This window comes from Topomyia yanbarensis, chromosome 2 (genome assembly GCF_030247195.1).
Source record: "Topomyia yanbarensis strain Yona2022 chromosome 2, ASM3024719v1, whole genome shotgun sequence".
Lineage (NCBI taxonomy): Eukaryota > Metazoa > Arthropoda > Insecta > Diptera > Culicidae > Topomyia > Topomyia yanbarensis.
Window position 1 is genome coordinate 110588283 of NC_080671.1, and position 20032 is coordinate 110608314.

Consider the following 20032-nt stretch of genomic DNA (forward strand, 5'->3'; position numbering starts at 1 on the left):
AAGACTGTAAGACTGGAAGACTGTAAGACTGTAAGACTGGAAGACTGGAAGGCTGGAAGACTGGAAGACTGGAAGACTGGAAGACTGGAAGACTGGAAGACTTGAAGACTGGAAGACTGGAAGACTGGAAGACTGGAAGACTGGAAGACTGGAAGATTGGAAGGCTGGAAGGCTGGAAGGCTGGAAGACTGTAAGACTGTAAGACTGGAAGACTGGAAGACTGGAAGACTGGAAGACTGGAAGACTGGAAGACTGGAAGACTGGAAGACTGGAAGACTGGAAGACTGGAAGACTGGAAGACTGGAAGACTGGAAGACTGGAAGACTGGAAGACTGGAAGACTGGAAGACTGGAAGACTGGAAGACTGGAAGACTGGAAGACTGGAAGACTGGAAGACTGGAAGACTGGAAGACTGGAAGACTGGAAGACTGGAAGACTGGAAGACTGGAAGACTGGAAGACTGGAAGACTGGAAGACTGGAAGACTGGAAGACTGGAAGACTGGAAGACTGGAAGACTGGAAGACTGGAAGACTGGAAGACTGGAAGACTGGAAGACTGGAAGACTGGAAGACTGGAAGACTGGAAGACTGGAAGACTGGAAGATTGGAAGACTGGAAAACTGGAAGACTGGAAGACTGGAAGACTGGAAGACTGGAAGAGTGGGAGACTGGAAGAGTGGGAGACTGGAAGACTGGAAGACTGGAAGACTGGAAGACTGGAAGACTGGAAGACTGGATGACTGGAAGAATGGAAGACTGGAAGACTGGAGGACTGGAAGACTGGAGGACTGGAAGACTGGAAGACTGGTAGACTGGAAGACTGGAAGGCTGAAAGACAGGAAGACTGGAAGATTGGAAGACTGGAAGACTGGAAGACTGGAAGATTGGAAGACTGGAAAACTGGAAGACTGGAAGACTGGAAGACTGGAAGACTGGAAGACTGGAAGACTGGAAGAGTGGGAGACTGGAAGACTGGAAGACTGGAAGACTGGAAGACTGGAAGACTGGATGACTGGAAGAATGGAAGACTGGAAGACTGGAAGACTGGAAGACTGGAGGACTGGAAGACTGGAGGACTGGAAGACTGGAAGACTGGTAGACTGGAAGACTGGAAGGCTGAAAGACAGGAAGACTGGAAGATTGGAAGACGGAAGACTGGAAAACTGAAAGACTGGAAGACATCAGTTGAGTTGTTCATCTCAAAAATGATAAATTTTATGAAACAATTGACAAGCTTGTCTAAAATTTATTTTATGTCTGTTGGAGCAACAGCACAATGCAAAAATAAGAAAAACTTCGCAAGCTTGTGTAGACTCTAGTCAAAGTACGAGTTAAGCGCAGAATTTTACCACATCCAATGGAAAAGGACACTGTGATGCCATTGGTGACACTCTCAAGCGAATGGCAAAAAGAGCCAGTCTTGCTCGCGACTATAGAAATACCATAACAAGTCCCCGAGAGTTATATAACTGGGCAGTTGAACAAACTTATAAAAATATCATAAAATTAAATTTCCTCTACATATTCACTGAACAGCACAACAATGTTAGAAAAACTCGAAGAAATGTACAAGAACGCCCAAGCAATATCTGGCACTCAGAAATTCCACAGTTTTGTGTCCTAGCGACAAAGTAGAGACGAAAAGGCATTCTAATTCAGAAGATGAACCATACATATTTTCCTTGTATAGAAATAATACAAAATAGCATGCATGAAGGTAGTTTTAAGACAAATGTTATATATAAATATAAATAAATAATTATGTAAACTGAGTTTTATTGGATTCTGAGATGATTATCACTTTCATTAATTAAGTTTTTGACAAAAATACACTGAAAAAAAATTCAGTTTGGACAAAACAAGTTTTTTTCAAATAACTTTTTTTCCTTAAAAGTGCCCAACTTGAATTTTTGACGGTAGATAAGAGACATATTTACCTATCTTGGAACGAAATTGCATCCAAATCAAAGATGTTTTTTTTGTAAATCGTCTTTAAATTTTTTAAATCGATGGCAAATTTTTCCAATATTTTTTTTTCAAAAATTTGACTAATTTTGTGAAAATCACTCCTAATACATTTTTTGTAGGATTTGTTATTTTTGGACAATAGCCATTTGAAAAAAATTGGCAAAAAAAGTTTGACCCTTGTCAGAAGACAGTCTAGATCATTTTTGGAAAAAAAAACAAAGTATGCAAAGTGGCTTTTTGTGACAAAGCCTTCATGTACAGAAAGTTTCATTCAAATCTGAGAGGGTGCTGCCAACTCCGAATACGATCTAGCGCGTTTACTAAAAGTGTCCATGTATTTCTGCAGGCAAATACTATTTTCATATATCATTTTTGATACAAAATTTAAAATCGATTTATCTATTAAGTTATGTAGATATATTTTTAAATTATATGTCCTCATAAAGAGTCACCAGCCTTAATCGAACCATTAGTCGTGTTTAGCCAAACTGGTGGTGGCAGATCACTTGTGATGCATTTTTAAAAAATCAGCGAAATTACATGCATTTCTTTCCATAAAAATAGAAATTCATAATGTATTCTGCGTTGCGTGCAATGTATTATTGCGTATAAGACGTCAAAACAGTAGATACAGAACACTAGATTAGGATTGTCGCTGGTGTTCCCATTGTTTTGGCTTCAAAACGTGTTTGTTTTGTTTTCGGTATATATCTGTCAAGGTGCCGCACGTCTATCTGGTAAAAGGTTTCGGTCCACATTCTTGGTACACGCAGAAAAAATTAGCTTGTTTGCCACAACAAACTGTTTAGTTGATGTTCAAATTGGTAAAATGCAGAGTTTGCGTATTTTTCATTCCGTCTCTTTTATACTGCTGTGATGGTTCTGCATTCAAGACATGCATAAAATTTACAGCGGAAAAAACGAGAGGCAGATCGAAAAATAATGTGAAATTTTGCTATGAATCAAATTTCTATGTGGCATGCTATTATAATTTTGATTTACGGCACAGCAATTTCAATAGTTTTGACATGATATTTATGTGTGACAGATAATTTTGATGTGCTGCTACAAATTGCAAAAAGTCATGTGTGAAGTCAATAGATTCAATATAGCGGCTATTTTGTAAATGCCGCACAAAGAAATGAAAACTTATTAAAATTCAATACAGGTTTAGACAATTTATGCATTCTATGTAATGAAAATACACCAGCCACGAATGGCCATGGTTTTGCTGGCTATAACACATCAAAATGGTTACGCGCCATGAAACGACGCTTTTTTTCTATTTGGCCCATTTGACAGTTATATACCGGGATCAAAACAATGATGTTCCTACCACTGATGACAGCGACAATCCTAATCTAGTGTTCTGTATCTACTGTCAAAACCTTTTAAAAAACTAGCCCCACATTCAACAAAACGTCGAACAAAGTGGATCAGCGTAGGACATTTGTTAAACAAACTTTTCTGCGAGGGAGTTTAAGGTTGCACAGAGAAAGCGCAAAATTCGCAAACGAAAAAAGCAGTTTTTTTCCACACCGTATGTCAGATCTTCATAAAAATCAATCAGCAGTACTGTAACAACATTCTACACACGCTGATTGATTTTTATGAAGATCTGACATACGGTGTGGAAAAAAACTGCTTTTTTCGTTTGCAAATTTTGCGCATTCTCCGTGCAACCTTAAAGCTGATGCAAAAATGAAAATTAAATGCATTTTTTCTAAGTTGATGCAAATTTGGTATACATTCCTAGAGTGATCTGCCCCTAGTTTTAGTATAATCTACAGAAAAATAATTTAATTCTAGAGAAAAATTAGATTAGGTCGTAAGTAACAATGAGAGATTCTCTTTGGAGTATTTCTAGAGAAAATTTTCAATAGGACGTAAGTAACACTGAGAGCCTCTCTTTGTTCACTTTCTCTTTCGTTTATTACGACGTCTTTACAACACTTTGTGCAAATTTTCCAGTACATATCGAAAGCCGACGGCTTTTACTAGAATATTATGCAAAGAGTAGAGTAGTAAATGTTGAAATGGCCGAGTAATGAACAGAAGAGAAAGACCCCAAAGAGAATATCTCATTGTTACTTACGTCCTATTGAAAATTTTCTCTAGATTTCTCTTCTGTTCATTACTCGGTCGTATCCACATTTACTACTCAACTCTTTACATAATATTCTAGTAATAACCGTCGGCTTTCGATGTGCATTGGAAAATTAGTACAAAATTTTGTAATGATGTCGTAATAGTCAAAAGAGAAAGTAAACAAAGAGAGGCATTCAATGTTACTTACGACCTATTCTAAATTTTCTTAAAAATTCTATATCCTGCTGAATAAATGATTTTTTATATCTATTTTGTTATGATATATAGGATCATTTGAAGACAATTTTGTGAAATTTTTTCCAATTGTAGGAACCTTTTAAAACAATGCTCAGAAATGTAGGTAATTTCAATTGCTCAGATATTTTGTGTTGTGTTTCAAATCTAGCTTAATCATTGGCCAATTAAAAGCTTGTCGATTTAAGTTTATAATATGTTGACATAAAGGAAAGAAAAGATTATATATAGGTACGTATATTATTTATATAAAATATCCATAACCCAGATTATGTTGAGAATTAAAAGAATGAAAGTCCCAATATTTGCCTATTTTCAGAGCGCTCAGTGTGGCTATCTATTTTATCAACTATATTTGACAATCTTGGTTGCTTTCATGTCTGAATCCATCAATTTCTAATATCGCCATGAATAATAAGACCAGTGCCTGCGTATTGATGTTTCTATTGGTTCACTCACATTATGCAAGCATTGTATGTAGTGTAGATGATCGCTTATTCATTCCATCAGCAAGGCTGTTACGGTATTATGTTGATTATTTGGCTTACAGTCCATCCGTTTAAGTTGATTTTTTTCGTTCCTAGGAAGTATAATGGTAGCAAAACTTTTATGGAAAACGAAACGAGCGAAGTGAAAATTCGAATGAAACCTACACTTCGTCCAAACCTTTGCGTTGAACAGAGTTGGCAGACGCAATTGAATAGGACGAATATGGGCTCTTCTACCCTACATTTGTTTTTTGCATTATCTACTGTACTGCGTGATTTCTCATTCGAATTAATTTCAAACTGGGTACAACTCTATGATGATACTGTATATTTTGTTTTCTTATTTTTTGTACTGATTAGAACTGAACCCCACAATCGCAGCTTGCTCTCACCACACGCTCAAGATTCGAATAATTTAACCGCGCTTAGTCACTCGTCTTTGGCATCTCAGGAAAAACCTACAACTACTGCTACAGTAACCTATCTCGATTCATTTAGCCTCGCGGATCGAACACCGCCCCGTAGAACAATGGTAACCGGGTGGGATCGTGCCGAACATAAATCAGGAACGGTTCGTTCGCAATGAAGTACACCGACGAACCAGCTCGGTCCACCAGAGTCATGGTGACAGCAGCTCCCTCCGTGCCGCGCTCATCCACGCTGAGATTTACTTTATGATGAATTTGACTCACGAACAGTGGCAGCCGCCCCTGCACGGACTGATCGAGCATCAGGCGAAGATTGCTGTGCTGGGGGCTGAAGATCGATTTGACGCCGAGCCGACGGAATGACTTTTCGAGATTCGTGCTGCTCTCCAGCTGCATTCGTGGTAGATTGATCGTGGCTGTGCGCATTTTCATCTTGGAAATCATCGAATCAAGTCGCGCGGCCGTCAGTTGATTTTGCAAATTCCGCAACTTTGCTCGGGTCGAGTTTTGCGGCATAATGACGTACATGGTGGTGGCATTATCGCTGTACGGCAATCCAATCATGCGAAGTCCCATATCCCGCTCGAAATGATACGGCAAGCAGTTGCTCAATGTCATCATGTCTACCTTGAATGGCGGTCGGTCAGCGCCGTCCGGATAGAAATTCCTCGGCTTGGTCGCTTTGGCCGTAAATTCTGTCATCCAAGATGCTTTGAAGTAGAGCGTACTGGCGATGATCATAATCGTTTCCGGGGAAAATTGACCATTAGTCACTTCGCGAATCTTCCCGTTGGTGGCTTGGTTTACCCATTTGTTGATCTGTGAGGATGCTGCCAGCGAGTCACGGAAGTTAACGCTCTGTGTAGTTGCACCGTACAATTGGTTCGACAGAGTAACGTACTTGTCACTTAGGGGAAGCTTGGTTTGAGCGAAAATACCATTAGCTATGCGAAGTTCCTTCGATCTGGAAAATGTGTTTAAAAAGATGTTAGTTACAAAAATGCTTAGATTTCACGCTTTTTAACTCACTTTGAGACAGCGGTGCTTGGTTCATCATAATCGGGATAGTCACTCGAAGCACAGGACTCAGACTTCCATGCAAGCTGTTCCAATTCCTGTGGTTTGTTGGCCAGCAAATTATTCATCAATGCAGCTGCCCTTCGATGATACGCACCAACCGCCGTTTTGTCGCCAATTTGGAGTGCACTCAATAGTTCCGTTCGTGTAATTCCGTCAGCTCCCAGCAGCAATAAATTTATGACACCCATAATACTAACAGGTGAAAATATCTCAGCTGCACTGTTTTCATCCGTAACACTTCGACCTATACTGAGCGCAAGATCAACGACGGATCGAGAAAGTTGTGCGTCATTCTGCGGTGCAATCGTATTTTGAGACTCGGTTCCCAACCGCGAACCGATTCCTTGACTAGACAGTGCATTGGATGACAATCCGGAACGACGGGTTGTGTATTTGGCACTTCGCGTATCAGCTCTGATAAGGTTTCGTATCACCGGTTGGCGATTAGGCATTTCGGCGTAAGATATAAGTCGGCTTGGGGGGAAGTTGTAGTATTGCTGAGCCAAAGTGACTGCCGAACAGCACACGATGGATATCCATATTGCATAGGAGGTTCGCATGGTTCTGAAAAGATAGATAATGTGTGTTGGTTATTTGCTGGTTCGTTGATGAAAGTCTTTGCTGGTTTAAACCTTTGTTCCACTTGCAGTCTTTTTTATCAATTTATATAATAAAATATAATTATATAAGCAAAATGATGTTATCTACGAATTCTGTATTGATTTCGCTAGAAGCAATAACTACATCGCTGTCACCAGTTTAGCAAAACTACTAGTTATCCGAAACTGTCCCATTTAACATCATCGCTAGATCTAAACATTCTTCGGTCATCAGGCACGTAGCCAGAGGGGGGGCTAGGGGGCTAAAGCCCCTCCCGAAATTTTTCAAAAATAAATTTAAAAAACCGGCGACTTTTGACAAAATTTGTTGCTCATTTGGTTTGAACAAATTATTGAGAAAAAGTTGAAGGAGGCTATTTCTAACCACCGAAGGCAATGGTCATGAAATTCAGTGTGCTTTATGCTTTTGCTCGAGCCAGTGCGAAGCGAACGACAAAAACAGTAACTTTTATATTGTGTGCCTTGTCTGAAGAATACAAGAAACTATTACTTTAATTGTAGCTGTAGTAATTTTTCGAGATTAGTGAGTAACAGAAGCAAGAATTGGTGCTCCAGCCAAATACGGTGATTATAAAATTATTGATGATTCGCATAGGACAGAGCATTCATAATGTCGAATGTTTCCTGAAGGTGTAAATGGAGACTAGACTTTCGGAAGCCGCCTTTATCGAGTTCTACCATGGCAGGCATTTAGCGCTCAACAAATTAGCCCAGACGAAACCATTCATTTTGCATAACTTAAAGCACAAGGTTATGTGTGACAATACTATAATTAAAATCCTCCTGTATATGGACGATGAGAAAATGAATGTTCCGCTACAAGATCAGATACCGCTTACTCGCAGATTAATGTCACATTTGGGAGAAATGGAATCTAATTGGAAAGGCAATTATTGAGGGCGAGAAGCAAGGAAGATATTCGCGAACATAAAGGCAGCAACTACGATGAAGACATGGAAATGTACAATAGCGAGATAGAAATGAACAACCCCCCCCCCCCCAAGAGATATTTGGTGAGGAAAAAAATATTTCCTCGCCTCGTAAACAGGTTTCCACATGCAATGGCTAAGCGCTTACGCGAGATCTGTAGGACAACCATTTAAACTCGTTATATTATTTTTATTGTTTACATAAGGAAATATATAAAAGACGGGTCGTGGGTCTTTGTTATTTTTAAATGATAAGTTTTTGAATAGCACACAATTTTGAATTTCTGTATTAGGTTAGTGCACACTGTACACTCTGTTCTCTGTACTGTGCTACACAAAAAGTATTTCAATTTGTCTGAGAACGATTGAGCCGAGAAGAAAATTTTTGTTTCGCGTCATTTTAACGCAATACCATTTTTATTGACGCTTCATTTCATTGTTACGAGGAATTCGTTCCGCACTAATACACTGTTGATCCGTAAATCCGTGATATCTGCAACAAACGTGTAAAAGAAAATTCTTTTAAAAGTGGACCGGGCAAAAACAATAGGCAATCACGAAGAGGGACTAAAATGTTGTGACTGATTGAATCTATAAGCCAATAAGTTGGGATAAGAGTTTCGATTTGATGTCTTCAGTATGTGACAGTCTTTCGTTCCGTTTTTGCTCGTCATGGAATAAAATGAGAGAGATAATCTTAAATAAGAGAGAAAAGAGAGGAAAAAATCAACCAATCGAAATCGACTCAAGATCACTCTTCTATCTTTACTATACACTCAACACGAGTTCTTTCCGAATTGCGCTCTGATCTTCTCATTTCGTCTTCGTTGCGTTAGGTGCAACAACTTGAAACATTTTTCTCAAATAGTGGTAAAACAAACATGTAATCAGACAAACATTACAACTTTCTTCAAGAAATCATACATCATCTCTTCCAATCTTGATGATGATTGAAAAAAAATCAAGAGCTAATTATTTTTATTCATAAACCAACCTATTACTGATCAGATTAGTGTTCTCATATTTGTTTAATGAATTGACAAAAAGTTTTGCAAAAGTTTCACAGGAAACGGATAATTTGCTGTAATTTAAAAACAGACAACTCTAAAAGAAAGCCTCTTCGGCAAATTAGATGCAAGGGCGATGTGTTCTCTTCCATGTGTCGGAAGCAAGTGATGCTGAAATTATTATCTATGTTTATAGTTTCTAGTTATTTTGATGGTGTCATCAATGTTATATTTACCAAATTTTACGTAAATTAGAAGCATTGACTAATCATTGCTAAGTAATTTTCTTTCGATTAGTGAATAAATTCTGAGCAGTTTCGCTCAGTAGATTAAATTCTGGGTAGTTTGCATTAGTAGATTGAATCATTGAAATATATATTTGACATTGTCCAAAAACCCACGAATTCCGAAATAAAACCTTCAAATGCTCAAATAAATAATTTTTACTTAATCTAGGTAATCTTCTCAAGTTACACCGGCTTTGCAAGATTGTTAAAAGTCAATAGAGCTAAGGTATTCTTGCTTTGTAATGAAATCAGTAGTTTTTTGTACTCATTTTACATTTTGACTTTTACTATAGTTTCAGGGATCTAGGAAAATCAGTCTACGATATTTTTAATTCGTAAGTGCAATGATATAAAAAGTACCTAAAAAGAATCTACTTAAATAGATAAAAAGATAGTTATTCTAAGTTGCCTGATAATATTGTCGAAGATAGTCTTTGACCCATTCCCCATGAGAGTCAACTGAAAAAACATGTGTTTTTCTCAGGATTGTTTTGATTACGACATGATCAATATCATTTAAAATTTCATAAAGTCGAGTTAACGCAAACTTCGGATAAAGTCACAGAACTAGTAATAGTAGAAAGACGCCTGATCATGAAAATAGGAGTTGAACCTATTTTCTGCATCTACAAATCGCCTGCCTTATTAGACGATTAGAAGCAAATTTCGACATTGGTTTCGTTCTCCTGATTAGCAAATGCGTGTAAAGTTTCGTGAGACGGGGTTTTGGATATTTTTTACTCATTCCAATTTGGCGTCTTCTACAAATTGTAAAGGTGTAGCGAATGTGTAGCATTTTCAAGCAGCGTAGCATGCAGCGTAGCATTTTCAAGCAGCCCTAAATACTTTGAACTCTTGAATATTCATTTTTGTAACTAGAGAAATTTCTAACTTGTAAATTAAAAATAATCAAATTGAATTCGTCGATGCACTAAAGCCTTTCTTGTAACAGGCAACATATTATTAGGGTTTTTTTTAGTGTCTATTGTCTTAGTTTTGGAATTGTTTTCACTAAGAACTTTTCATAATTACGTTCAGTTTCCAGTGATTATTTCAAGTCATCAGAATTAATACATTTATGCAATAATTTTTAAGCCCCTCCCGAAACAAAATCCTGGCTACGGGCCTGGGTCATGATCGATTTCGCCATGGTTTGACCAGTGAAACTTAAGATATCTGTAAACGACCTTGAGCAAGCAAACAAGATTGCTCACTGTCGGCTTCGAACGAACAAGTACGTCTACGTGCCTGCTCGAGAAGTTGAGATTGATGGTGTGGTAACAGTCTGCCGAAGTATGGAGTCAGCCCCTTTTATCTTTTTAGGTCTTTTTGTAACGATTGCCCGGAGTTCAAACTTAATTTTAAGATACATTTTTCAGCCTTAAATCTAAATGATTAATAGTTAAATTGTTTGGTAGAGTTTCAATTTCAAGTATCTAGTAAATAATAATGATAATCACCCGGTTGGTGAATAGGAATCGGTGCCGAGTTGGATCATATGTAGCACTGTAGATTCGTTGTCGTATGCCACAACCGTTGCAACCGATTCTTGATGAAACTGATCCCAAAGCTTGTAAAAATCTTGGCCATGCACTGAACACAAGCAGGAATTCATTCGAATGAGAATGAATGGAATATTCTCGAACCAAACCGAGTTCTATGACCAAATTTACGAATTGACCAGTTTAACGGACGTCTCAGATCTTCCGGAACTACATTATATGAGTAATAGCAGCCATATCCCAATCAAAGCTACGAAGTTATGCCGATGCTACTTCTAAAAATATTATCGACAAAAACTTCGAGTTCTGGGACCAGGTTTATGAATTGATAAGTTTAAGAACGGTTTGCCTCACGATCAAACACTCATGGGCTTAAACAACATAAGATCCTTTAGAAGGATCGTAAGGGACCCTTTATAAATCACGTAAGGGGAGTTAACGTCATATCGTCATTTGTTGTGACGTATGGGGGAGGGGGAGTAAAGTAGAATGTTACGCAGCATGTTTTTACTGAAGAAAAATATTTTTTGAGTAATTTGTTATGTAATAGACGAGAGGAAGGGCTTCAGAGAAATTTGTGACAATTTGTTTCATGGGGGGAGGGTAGTTAATTTTGCGTTACGTAATTTATGAATGGTCCCTATGTATGATCCGCGTCAATTTTCACAATAATCAATGCTCTCCACAATCCACAAATACACCAAAATGTGATTTTGTGTGGGATCTATCGAACTATGGCGAACTATGGCGTTTATGTTATCATAGATTGATACCATTTCAAACACTATAGTAACACCATGCCGTGGCGGTGAATCTGGACCATTTACATGGAGGTATTATGAACTTTTCGTTTGCTCGTGCTGCCATGGCTTGTTGCTGGTTTTTATCTCTTCCACAAGGCAGCAAATTACAAACCGCGACTCTAGTGCCTACTAAAATCAAAATGGTTAACTGCCAAGTCGATGTTCGTTCTTTTATAGATAAATGTTTCGTAGATAATAGAGATGACTTGAACCACGTTGTCGAACCGTGATTAACTAGAACCAATTAGAATGTCGAAAATCCGCATTTCCCATTATTCATACTATTTTCAGACACACCACCCCGATGGTCAGTATCTTTTCTGCTTCTGCCGACGGTTACTTCAAGCTTATGTGCTTTGTCTGAAACAGTTCCGTCTTTTCACTTTTGGGCAAACTGGCTCAGTGCCAAGGGCCTCGAAATTTTTGGAGCCCCCAACTTAAGGCTTTCTCCCAAAAAATAGTCGCACTCAACTGTAGTGTGTGGGTAACAATGAATCAGTAGCAGCTCGGAATCACACATTGCACCTTATCCCATGTGATCAAGATATTTAGAGAGCATCAGATAATCAAGCAGAGTAATGGTAGTGGCAGAAGGCACTACATGACTAGGCTGGTATTGAGCATCAATCCAACATTTGGATTCAAGTTTCGATTTATTTTGAATTAAAACAATGAAATATTTTGTATAATATGCATACAAAGTTCGAAAGACACTGCGCAGGAGCAGCAACCAGAATACGGTGGCAAAACTTGCTCAAGGATGTTGTATAGAAAGACGAAGAAAATAATGTCAGAATTCGCTACAAAATTCTTGTTTGACCAGCGATCCGTGGATGTGGAAAATATTCATCCCGTGTCCGACCGTAAACGGACAAATCCATATGGAAACCTGACTTCTGGACATCTTGAGGTCTCTAAAAAAACGGTAATTTTTTCGGCCGGCTTTGGCATCGTTGGTTATGCCAATGTGAGTATTGTACTACACAAGGCCCTACCAGAATTTGTTAGGCCGTCCAAAAGGTAAACGGACCAAAAACTGTTTAGGATACTGCACTCTCATCAGCAAACCAGTTCTTTTGTGTTTGTCTACCGAGTCATCACTCGGAACATGGTAGTTGCTTTGTTTATGCAAGACGTATGACATTTTAGACTTAGGATTGAGAATGTTTCGAAGAATCGTAAGTTCTATTTCTGTAGCAAAAAATGCGAACATCGAAAATGAATGTATCTCAAGGCGACTTACGTACATAGATTCAATATAATATCGATTGATTTCAAAGAGGAATTTCGACTGAAACAAAAAATGGCTTTATGCAGAATTCGAAATTGACTTTATCCAGCCTCACTGAACGAAACATTGTAATTCTTTCATGTTTGGATCGCAAGAGAAACTTATATATACACGTTTTATTGCATAGTCATAGTGTAATGTCAGGACAGTTATAGTGAGATAGTCAAATGAATCCTCGACATTCTTGGGGTTGTATCGTGTATATTTCTAGAAAAAGGACATTTATTCATAGAGTTAGAATGTATGTGTATCCAAATGCTCAGTAATTTCTTTCATCATTTAAAAGAGTGTCAGTTGTCAGTGACCTAGGTGTACTGCTGGATTCTAAATTTCCGTATCACTATTCAACAGGGCATAACTTTTTTACCATTGGGTAAAAATCAACAAAATTTTGCACACTTTCTCATTGATGTGTATTGTTTACATGCTGTCAAACTCGAAGTCGTGTTTTTCGATTCAACGAAAATGGAGGTGAACCAACGCGAGTCGAGAGAACAAATTTTTTCCAAACACCTGGAATTTCCTGACCTGTCGCACCGGCAGTTGGGAAAAATGTTGAACATTCACCATTCAACCGTCTCCAGAGTGTTGAAGCGGTTCCAGGAGCGGTTGACGTTGGACCACGGCAAAGGAGCTGGAAGAAAACCGGGACCGGAGAACAAAAAGACGGAGGGAAAGGTGAAGCGGATGATTAAAGCAAATCCCAACGTCTCAAGCTAAAAAGATCGGCATGTCGCAGAGCTACGTCCAGAATGCAAAGAAGAGAGCTGGACTACATACATACAAGGTACAGAACTTCCCAAACCGCGATGAGCGGAAACAATCGGTGGCTAAAATTCGGGCACGGAAGCTCTACGAGAAGATGCTGACAAAATATGGCTGCTGTGTGATGGACGACGAAACTTATATAAAAGCCGATTTAAGCAAATTCCGGGGTTGGAGTTTTTCACCGGCAAGAGCAAGTTCTACGTGGACGACAAATTTAAGAAGAAGAAAATGACGAAGTTCGCCTCCAAATATCTCATTTGGTAGGCCATCTGCTCTTGTGGACTGAGGAGTGAGCCTTTCGTGATAAAGGGCACAGTAAATGGCGAGATCTACAAATCTGAGTGCCTCGAGTAGCGCTTTTGTCGTTCTTGCAGCAGCACGACGAAGCTCCGCTATTTTGGCCAGATTTGGTATCATGCCACTATTCTAAAAGTGTCCTGGAGTGGTATGAGGCCAATTCTGTCCATTTTGTTCCAAAGGACATGAATCCGCCAAACTGTCCGGAGCTGCGCCCGGTGGAGCAGTACTGGGCAATGATGAAGCGGGAACTTCGGAAGAGCAAGAAGACAGTCAAAGACGAGAAGGACATGATAAGAAAATGGAAAAAAACTGAGAAACTGGTACCGGATGACACTCTAAAGACTTTGATGAAAGGCATCAAGCGAAAATGCGTTCAATTTTACACTCAAGGCTCCATCGATTACTTTTTTTTGGATTTTTGAGGTAAATATATGTATAAAACTACCCTAAAATTTTGGTTAGATTTTTAACATTACATTTTCGGTGTCGCAATAATTTCGTGTTCGCCCTTTATGTGAAAAAATAATAGAATTTAACGCATTTTTCTCCAACCTATGTTATAGGTAGACCATGTAAGTCAGATGAAAAATAAGAAATAAATAAATAAAAATAAATTAATAAATAATAAATGAATACATATATGAATACATAAATAAATAACTATATAAACAAAAAATGTTAAATTAGCAAATGAAAGCCACATAACTTTGGGCTACCACATCCAATAGTTACCTACACTCCTACAGGAAAAGTGGCAACACTGGCGAATCGCTCGGGCGTGTCGTTGGGCTCGTTCAATATTATTCAAAGTGTATCTAACAGGAAATCGCAGTAAATAGTTCAGTAGGCCGTTTTACTTGTTGAGTTATGTGTTAGTAGGTTGAAATATCGCGAGAAAAATTTGATTTTTCATAGAGATTTATAGTCACATCCTAATAATTTTGGCATTGACGTGTGTGAAGCAAGCCGCCAAAAAATAAGCCCGTACGTTCTGCTTAATGCCTACAGCGCCATCTATACCTGAGTAGCTGATGCAAGGATTCCACAGATGGAGAATTCTTCACAGAAATGCCATGAATTAATTTATTCAAAGCAACACGCTGGTGAGATTATTTCATGTTATTTTTCAATGCTCATATGTTTTTCCTAAATATTTTTCTTTTTGTAAATACGTGCCAGAATCAAAAATATTATTTTTTAATCTGTGAGTGCGAATATACTGCAAATATCCAATTGATACGTGGATGTATTCACGCTGGGCTTCTTGTATATAAAGGCGGCCTCAGAATGTACGTGTATGAACAGGCAATCTTGAAATGGGTCGTTGGATGTACAGTAGAGCTGCCGTCTTTCACCTCCAAGGCTAAACATGTATCGATAAAACCAAGTATATCATTGCATAGATGCAGACGAGTTTCTTCCATAAAAGCGCTGCCGATGAGTGGGAGATGGATTGTATAAACAAAAGAGATTATAACTACTAGAGAGAGCAAAGCGCTACTGTCTCCATGTATTCACGGACTGAAACATGGGGTCTCGCTCTAGCATGTTGTATCCCATTACTTTGACATGTGTGTACCCGGGACAAGAGGTGTCAAACTAATGGGCCTAGCATATGTGAGAGCGAGATGATAAATTTTCAGTGTTAGCAGCGACATGCGACCTCTAGTAGTTATAATCTCGTTTGTATAAACACACACATACACCACATCGAATACTCGAAACGTAATATATCTATCAGCTTTCTTAATGTCGACTAAAAGAATTGAGCCCAATTTTTAAAGAAAATCAAATTCTATGAACAGCTCGAAGCGATAGTTCCAAACATAATATTGAATTGAATATTGAATAAAATAATAACGACCCCTACCAGCAGAAGGCAAAAGCTTCTTTTTTTTCGATTCAAACCCATATTAGCCTGCCTGACTATTTTTCAGTTCTAAATTCAATTATAACTGATTCGTTCTAGAATACCCAACCAGAGGACAATCTGACAGAAAGTGCTTATTTCCGTATTTCAATTTTCATATCTCTTGTTTGTCGTTATCTTAAATTTTCCGGAAATAGTCAATCGAAATCGATACAGTAAAAATTCCATTAGGAAACAATCATCACAAAATATGTACAATTTCGTATTTGCAGTACACCCGAAGATTTCGAATTCGAAGAGAAACGAATAGTAATAATAAGCAACGTGACGCACTAGAACGGCAGACGAAGTGGAATGCTGCTTGTGCGATAAATCGATCTTGCATTGTAGTCGAAGCTATTGTATTACAAATTGTCCCTTTTACGCGGTCAGTATATTACTGCCAGTCAGCGTTCCATACTGTTTACGTTAAAGGGCTCCGCTCAATTTTTTACCCTACCTCACTTGGGTAAACAACACAATTTACGGACCATTCTAGACATTTGAACTACAGTGGACAGTGGATCACTACCCTTGTGTATACTTGGAAGACGCAGCTGACTAAAAAATGCAACAGCAGCCACGATTGACAAGTTCGTAATTAGATCAGACAACGTTTAAAATTTGGAATTTCCATATCGTTCTGAACGATGTCAGCTTGCATCGGTGCAGCCGATGGAATGTTAATGCATTAATCATACAGCATGCTAATGTCACAATACTGTGCAAGCAACAACACCCTGAAACGAAATTAACTTGTAAGTCATGATATTCCAGTGCAGTAGCCTTGACATGAAATTTTGACTCGCTTCGCTGAAATATTGAAACACTAGATGATGTTGCTGCGAATGAGCTCTGATGTTTACAAAAATTATTTGTTTGGTTTATTAGCTTGGTATCCAATATCGTCATCAGGCGACTGATGTTGACGGTTGGCATATGCGTGCAATCATCTGACGCAGCAGAAATCATAGGATCACATTAGTTAGTTTCAAACTGACTTTTGTTTTTCTACTGTAGCAGAGCTACCAAATGCGCTGACCACTGCTATAAACTAATGAAAAATTTGTTATCAGTAAATGAACAACATTACAATGAAAAGCTTATTGAATAAAATTTTGCTAGCTTAGTTGTGGAATTAGCATTTCGACTTTGTCTCATCAGAATTCGACACTAGACGAATTTCGCGCTAAATCGTATTCAGAATTGGCAGCACCCTTTTAATGAAACTTTCTGTACCTACATGAGAACCTTGCCACAAAAAGCCACTTTGCATACTTTGTTTTTCCAAAAATGATCTAGACTGTCTTTTGAAAAGGGTCACACTTTTTTAACAATTTTTTTTTCAAATGGCTATAGTCTAAGAATGACAAATCCTACAAAAAATATGTCGTAGGAGTGATTTCCACAAAATTAGTTCAATTTTTGAATAAAAATAATGAAAAAAATATTCATTGACTCCTACACTTAAAAAAATCGATTTTAAAAATTTAAAGCGTCGATCCGGCGCTAGCTTTGTTCTATCACTAAGTTAGTGTCGGATTCTGTCGAAACACCAGGTTCCGGGCGATTACTGCTTAATAACATATTGTCAAGCAAATACTTAAGTATGAACCGTTTTCGCCTCTCGTTTTTGCTTTTAGACTATGACTACACGAGAAACTTATCTTTGGGTGAATGACCATCTTGTTAAAGCCCCCAATAAACAAATTATAATTACATGTACATAGAAGTTGCATACACGACGCGATGAGCAGGAAGACATCAATATCGAAGAGCAATTAAAATGTTGCAACCGGTTGAATCTTAAAGTCGGTTTAACGTTTCGATTTCAAATCTTCAATACGAATTCCGCAATATCGCAAAATCGTCGCTTCCCAATCTAGGTCCAAGCAGTCCAGATTGGTGTTCCTGGAAGCGCTGGAAACTCCTTGTTCATATCAAATTTCTAAGTCCTGCTGCTTAGGTTTTGTGTTAGCGCATTCTCGTACTGCTAGAGCGCGCGGCCTCACAGGAGAACAATTTCAGCCTGTACAAGGAATCTCAGCTGCCTATAGTTTTTAGGAACTTTAACAAATCTCCCCAAGTGGGTATCGTCAGAGTCGTACTCTTCCTGAGCATTCGTCGTGGTGAGAGCGGCGTATCTCTTTTTAGTATTTATGCAAAAGAATTCCAAGAGCATTGTTCAAATTCTCTGATGGCTTTTCCCGAAATAGTCTGTAAAAATTTCGGTTTTCCATAGCGCGAATTCCAATCTTTCGAATTTTCCTAAAATTCCGGTATTTTCTTTTTGAAATACTTCGAAATTAAATAACATTTAAGTGAAATTTTTGCGACTGCTGTATTAGTAGTGCTCAATTTTTCATCGGCGAATTTCGTCCTCTGGGAACAAATATAAAACCGTGGGGTTCAACGAAGCCATTTACAACGGTTTTTAACCAAAACTGCCTTATCAAGTTAGAAAAACTCAAATAAGGAAATAGCGTACATTTACTGGTCCTCGTAAATCACGAGTTAACTTTGTATTGTCGAAGTGAAAGACCTAATCATTCATCATTTGTGTCAATGGAATATTATACAGCTTTTATTGTATTCACTTGTCTATTGTTTATTTTTCAACTTGAAGTCTTTTTTTCAGGGACATTGTAATATACATTACTTCCCGACTAGAATATCCCTCAGACAGTGCGATAAATTGTCAATTTCAAACGAAAATATTCGTTGAAAGTGAAACTGCGAATCATTCTCTGACATTTGACTTTTTTACCTGTTAAGAATCAATTGAAAACCAAGAACTATCTCAGCTTAACCATTCCAACCAATCCAATGAACCACATTCAATTGAATATGTATGAACAGGCTCTAAAATGAAAACAAGGTAATAAATGCATACAGAAGTAATTTTTGAATGCTTTGAGGCCATTGTGAACCAAGATGATGGCTTTCGGTTATTATCAAACAGTTAAACAACCAACTATATGGATGTCAAATGAAAGGTAGCTTTCAGTAGGTGATGGAATTTAATGATTGGCGGTATCCCGTTATCACAAAACGGCGAAAATAACCATCAATGTGGATGTCATATGAAAGATAGCAGTCAGTAGGTGACGGAAATTGATGATTGACTCTATTTTGAAAAGTAAGATACCGGCCTATAAATATGGGTGTCATATGAAAGGTAGCAGTCAGTAGGTGATCAAAATTCACGGTTGGTGCCATTTTGAAAACCAAGTCTTGGGTAGCCAAGCACAGAAGTTCTGTGTGCTAGACGTTTGGTCCTCGAAGCAAAAGACAAGTTAGGACACCGCTTTCTCATCTGCATAATGAACTTCTGTTCTTGGCTACCCAAGACATCGCTCGGAAGCAGCTAGTTATTTAAACGTCAAACAAGACATTTGGGTTTTTGGATTTAGCTTCTAACTAGTGCCAATTTTGGTGCTAGGTTATATTTATCAACTAACTGGTCAGTCTGGTGCAAGTTGTTTGTTCCTTATCGAATTTTTTTGAAAAGCCATATTGAAAACCAAGGTTTCAATTGCCTCAAAACTCTGAAAATCATCATCAATATGAGTGTCATTTGAAAAGAAGTTTGTCAGTAGATGACGGAAATAGATGAGCCCATTTTACAATCGAAGATTGCTGCTATAAAAAATAAGATTATCATCAATTATCATCAACGTGGGCGTCATTTGAAAGATGGAGGTTAGCAGAAATTGATGATTAACCCTCCGGAAGTCGCGCAAATGGCTCGCTGAACGAGCACCCGCTGGTTCCCCAAGCGATTTCGCTAGATCTTCAAAGCAGCGCACAGTGGCACGACGAGTGACAAAACCCCAAAAATCAATGTCTTGATATTCTTTTGTAAATATTTATTTTATTTTTCTCTCAGTTTGAATAAAGGTATCTCAAAATTTTACTATAATCGGATGAAAAATGAATTTTTAACATGTCGTTGAAGCAAGTGATGTCGAGGATTTCTGTTCAATTCAATTAATTAGAATTTTTAGTGCCTTAGAGTTTCAAATGACGATATCTCAAGAACAACACAGCCGATTGGAGCAATTTTAAGTTCATTGAAAAGAAGAATGAATATGCTAAACTATGTTTGTTCTGCATCAAAAAAATCCAATTAAAAGGCTTCATATCATATCAGTAATTTATCTTTATACGTCTTCCAATTTTTGCGATGGTCTCCCATGGGTCACTTATCATGAATCTGACTCAAAATTTAGTATAGTTTCAAGATATATATGGCTCATCTTGCGCATTTTTGCGCCGAAGTTGGTATATCTATATTTTTGAAAATACC

The 20032-nt window shown here is 38.0% G+C and overlaps 1 protein-coding gene across 1 annotated transcript in view; it reads right to left on the bottom strand.

The window, feature by feature from the left end:
* Positions 1 to 4532: 4532 nt before the first annotated feature.
* Positions 4533 to 20032, bottom strand: part of LOC131679666 (uncharacterized) — a 69758-nt gene continuing 54258 nt past the window's right edge. Inside the window, exons 3-4 of the mRNA XM_058960398.1 lie at positions 6257 to 6871; positions 4533 to 6191 (exon numbers count right to left, since the gene is read on the bottom strand). Coding sequence (XP_058816381.1) covers positions 5294 to 6191; positions 6257 to 6871 — 1513 coding nt within the window. The 3' untranslated portion in view covers positions 4533 to 5293. The remainder of the gene's footprint in view (positions 6192 to 6256; positions 6872 to 20032) is intronic.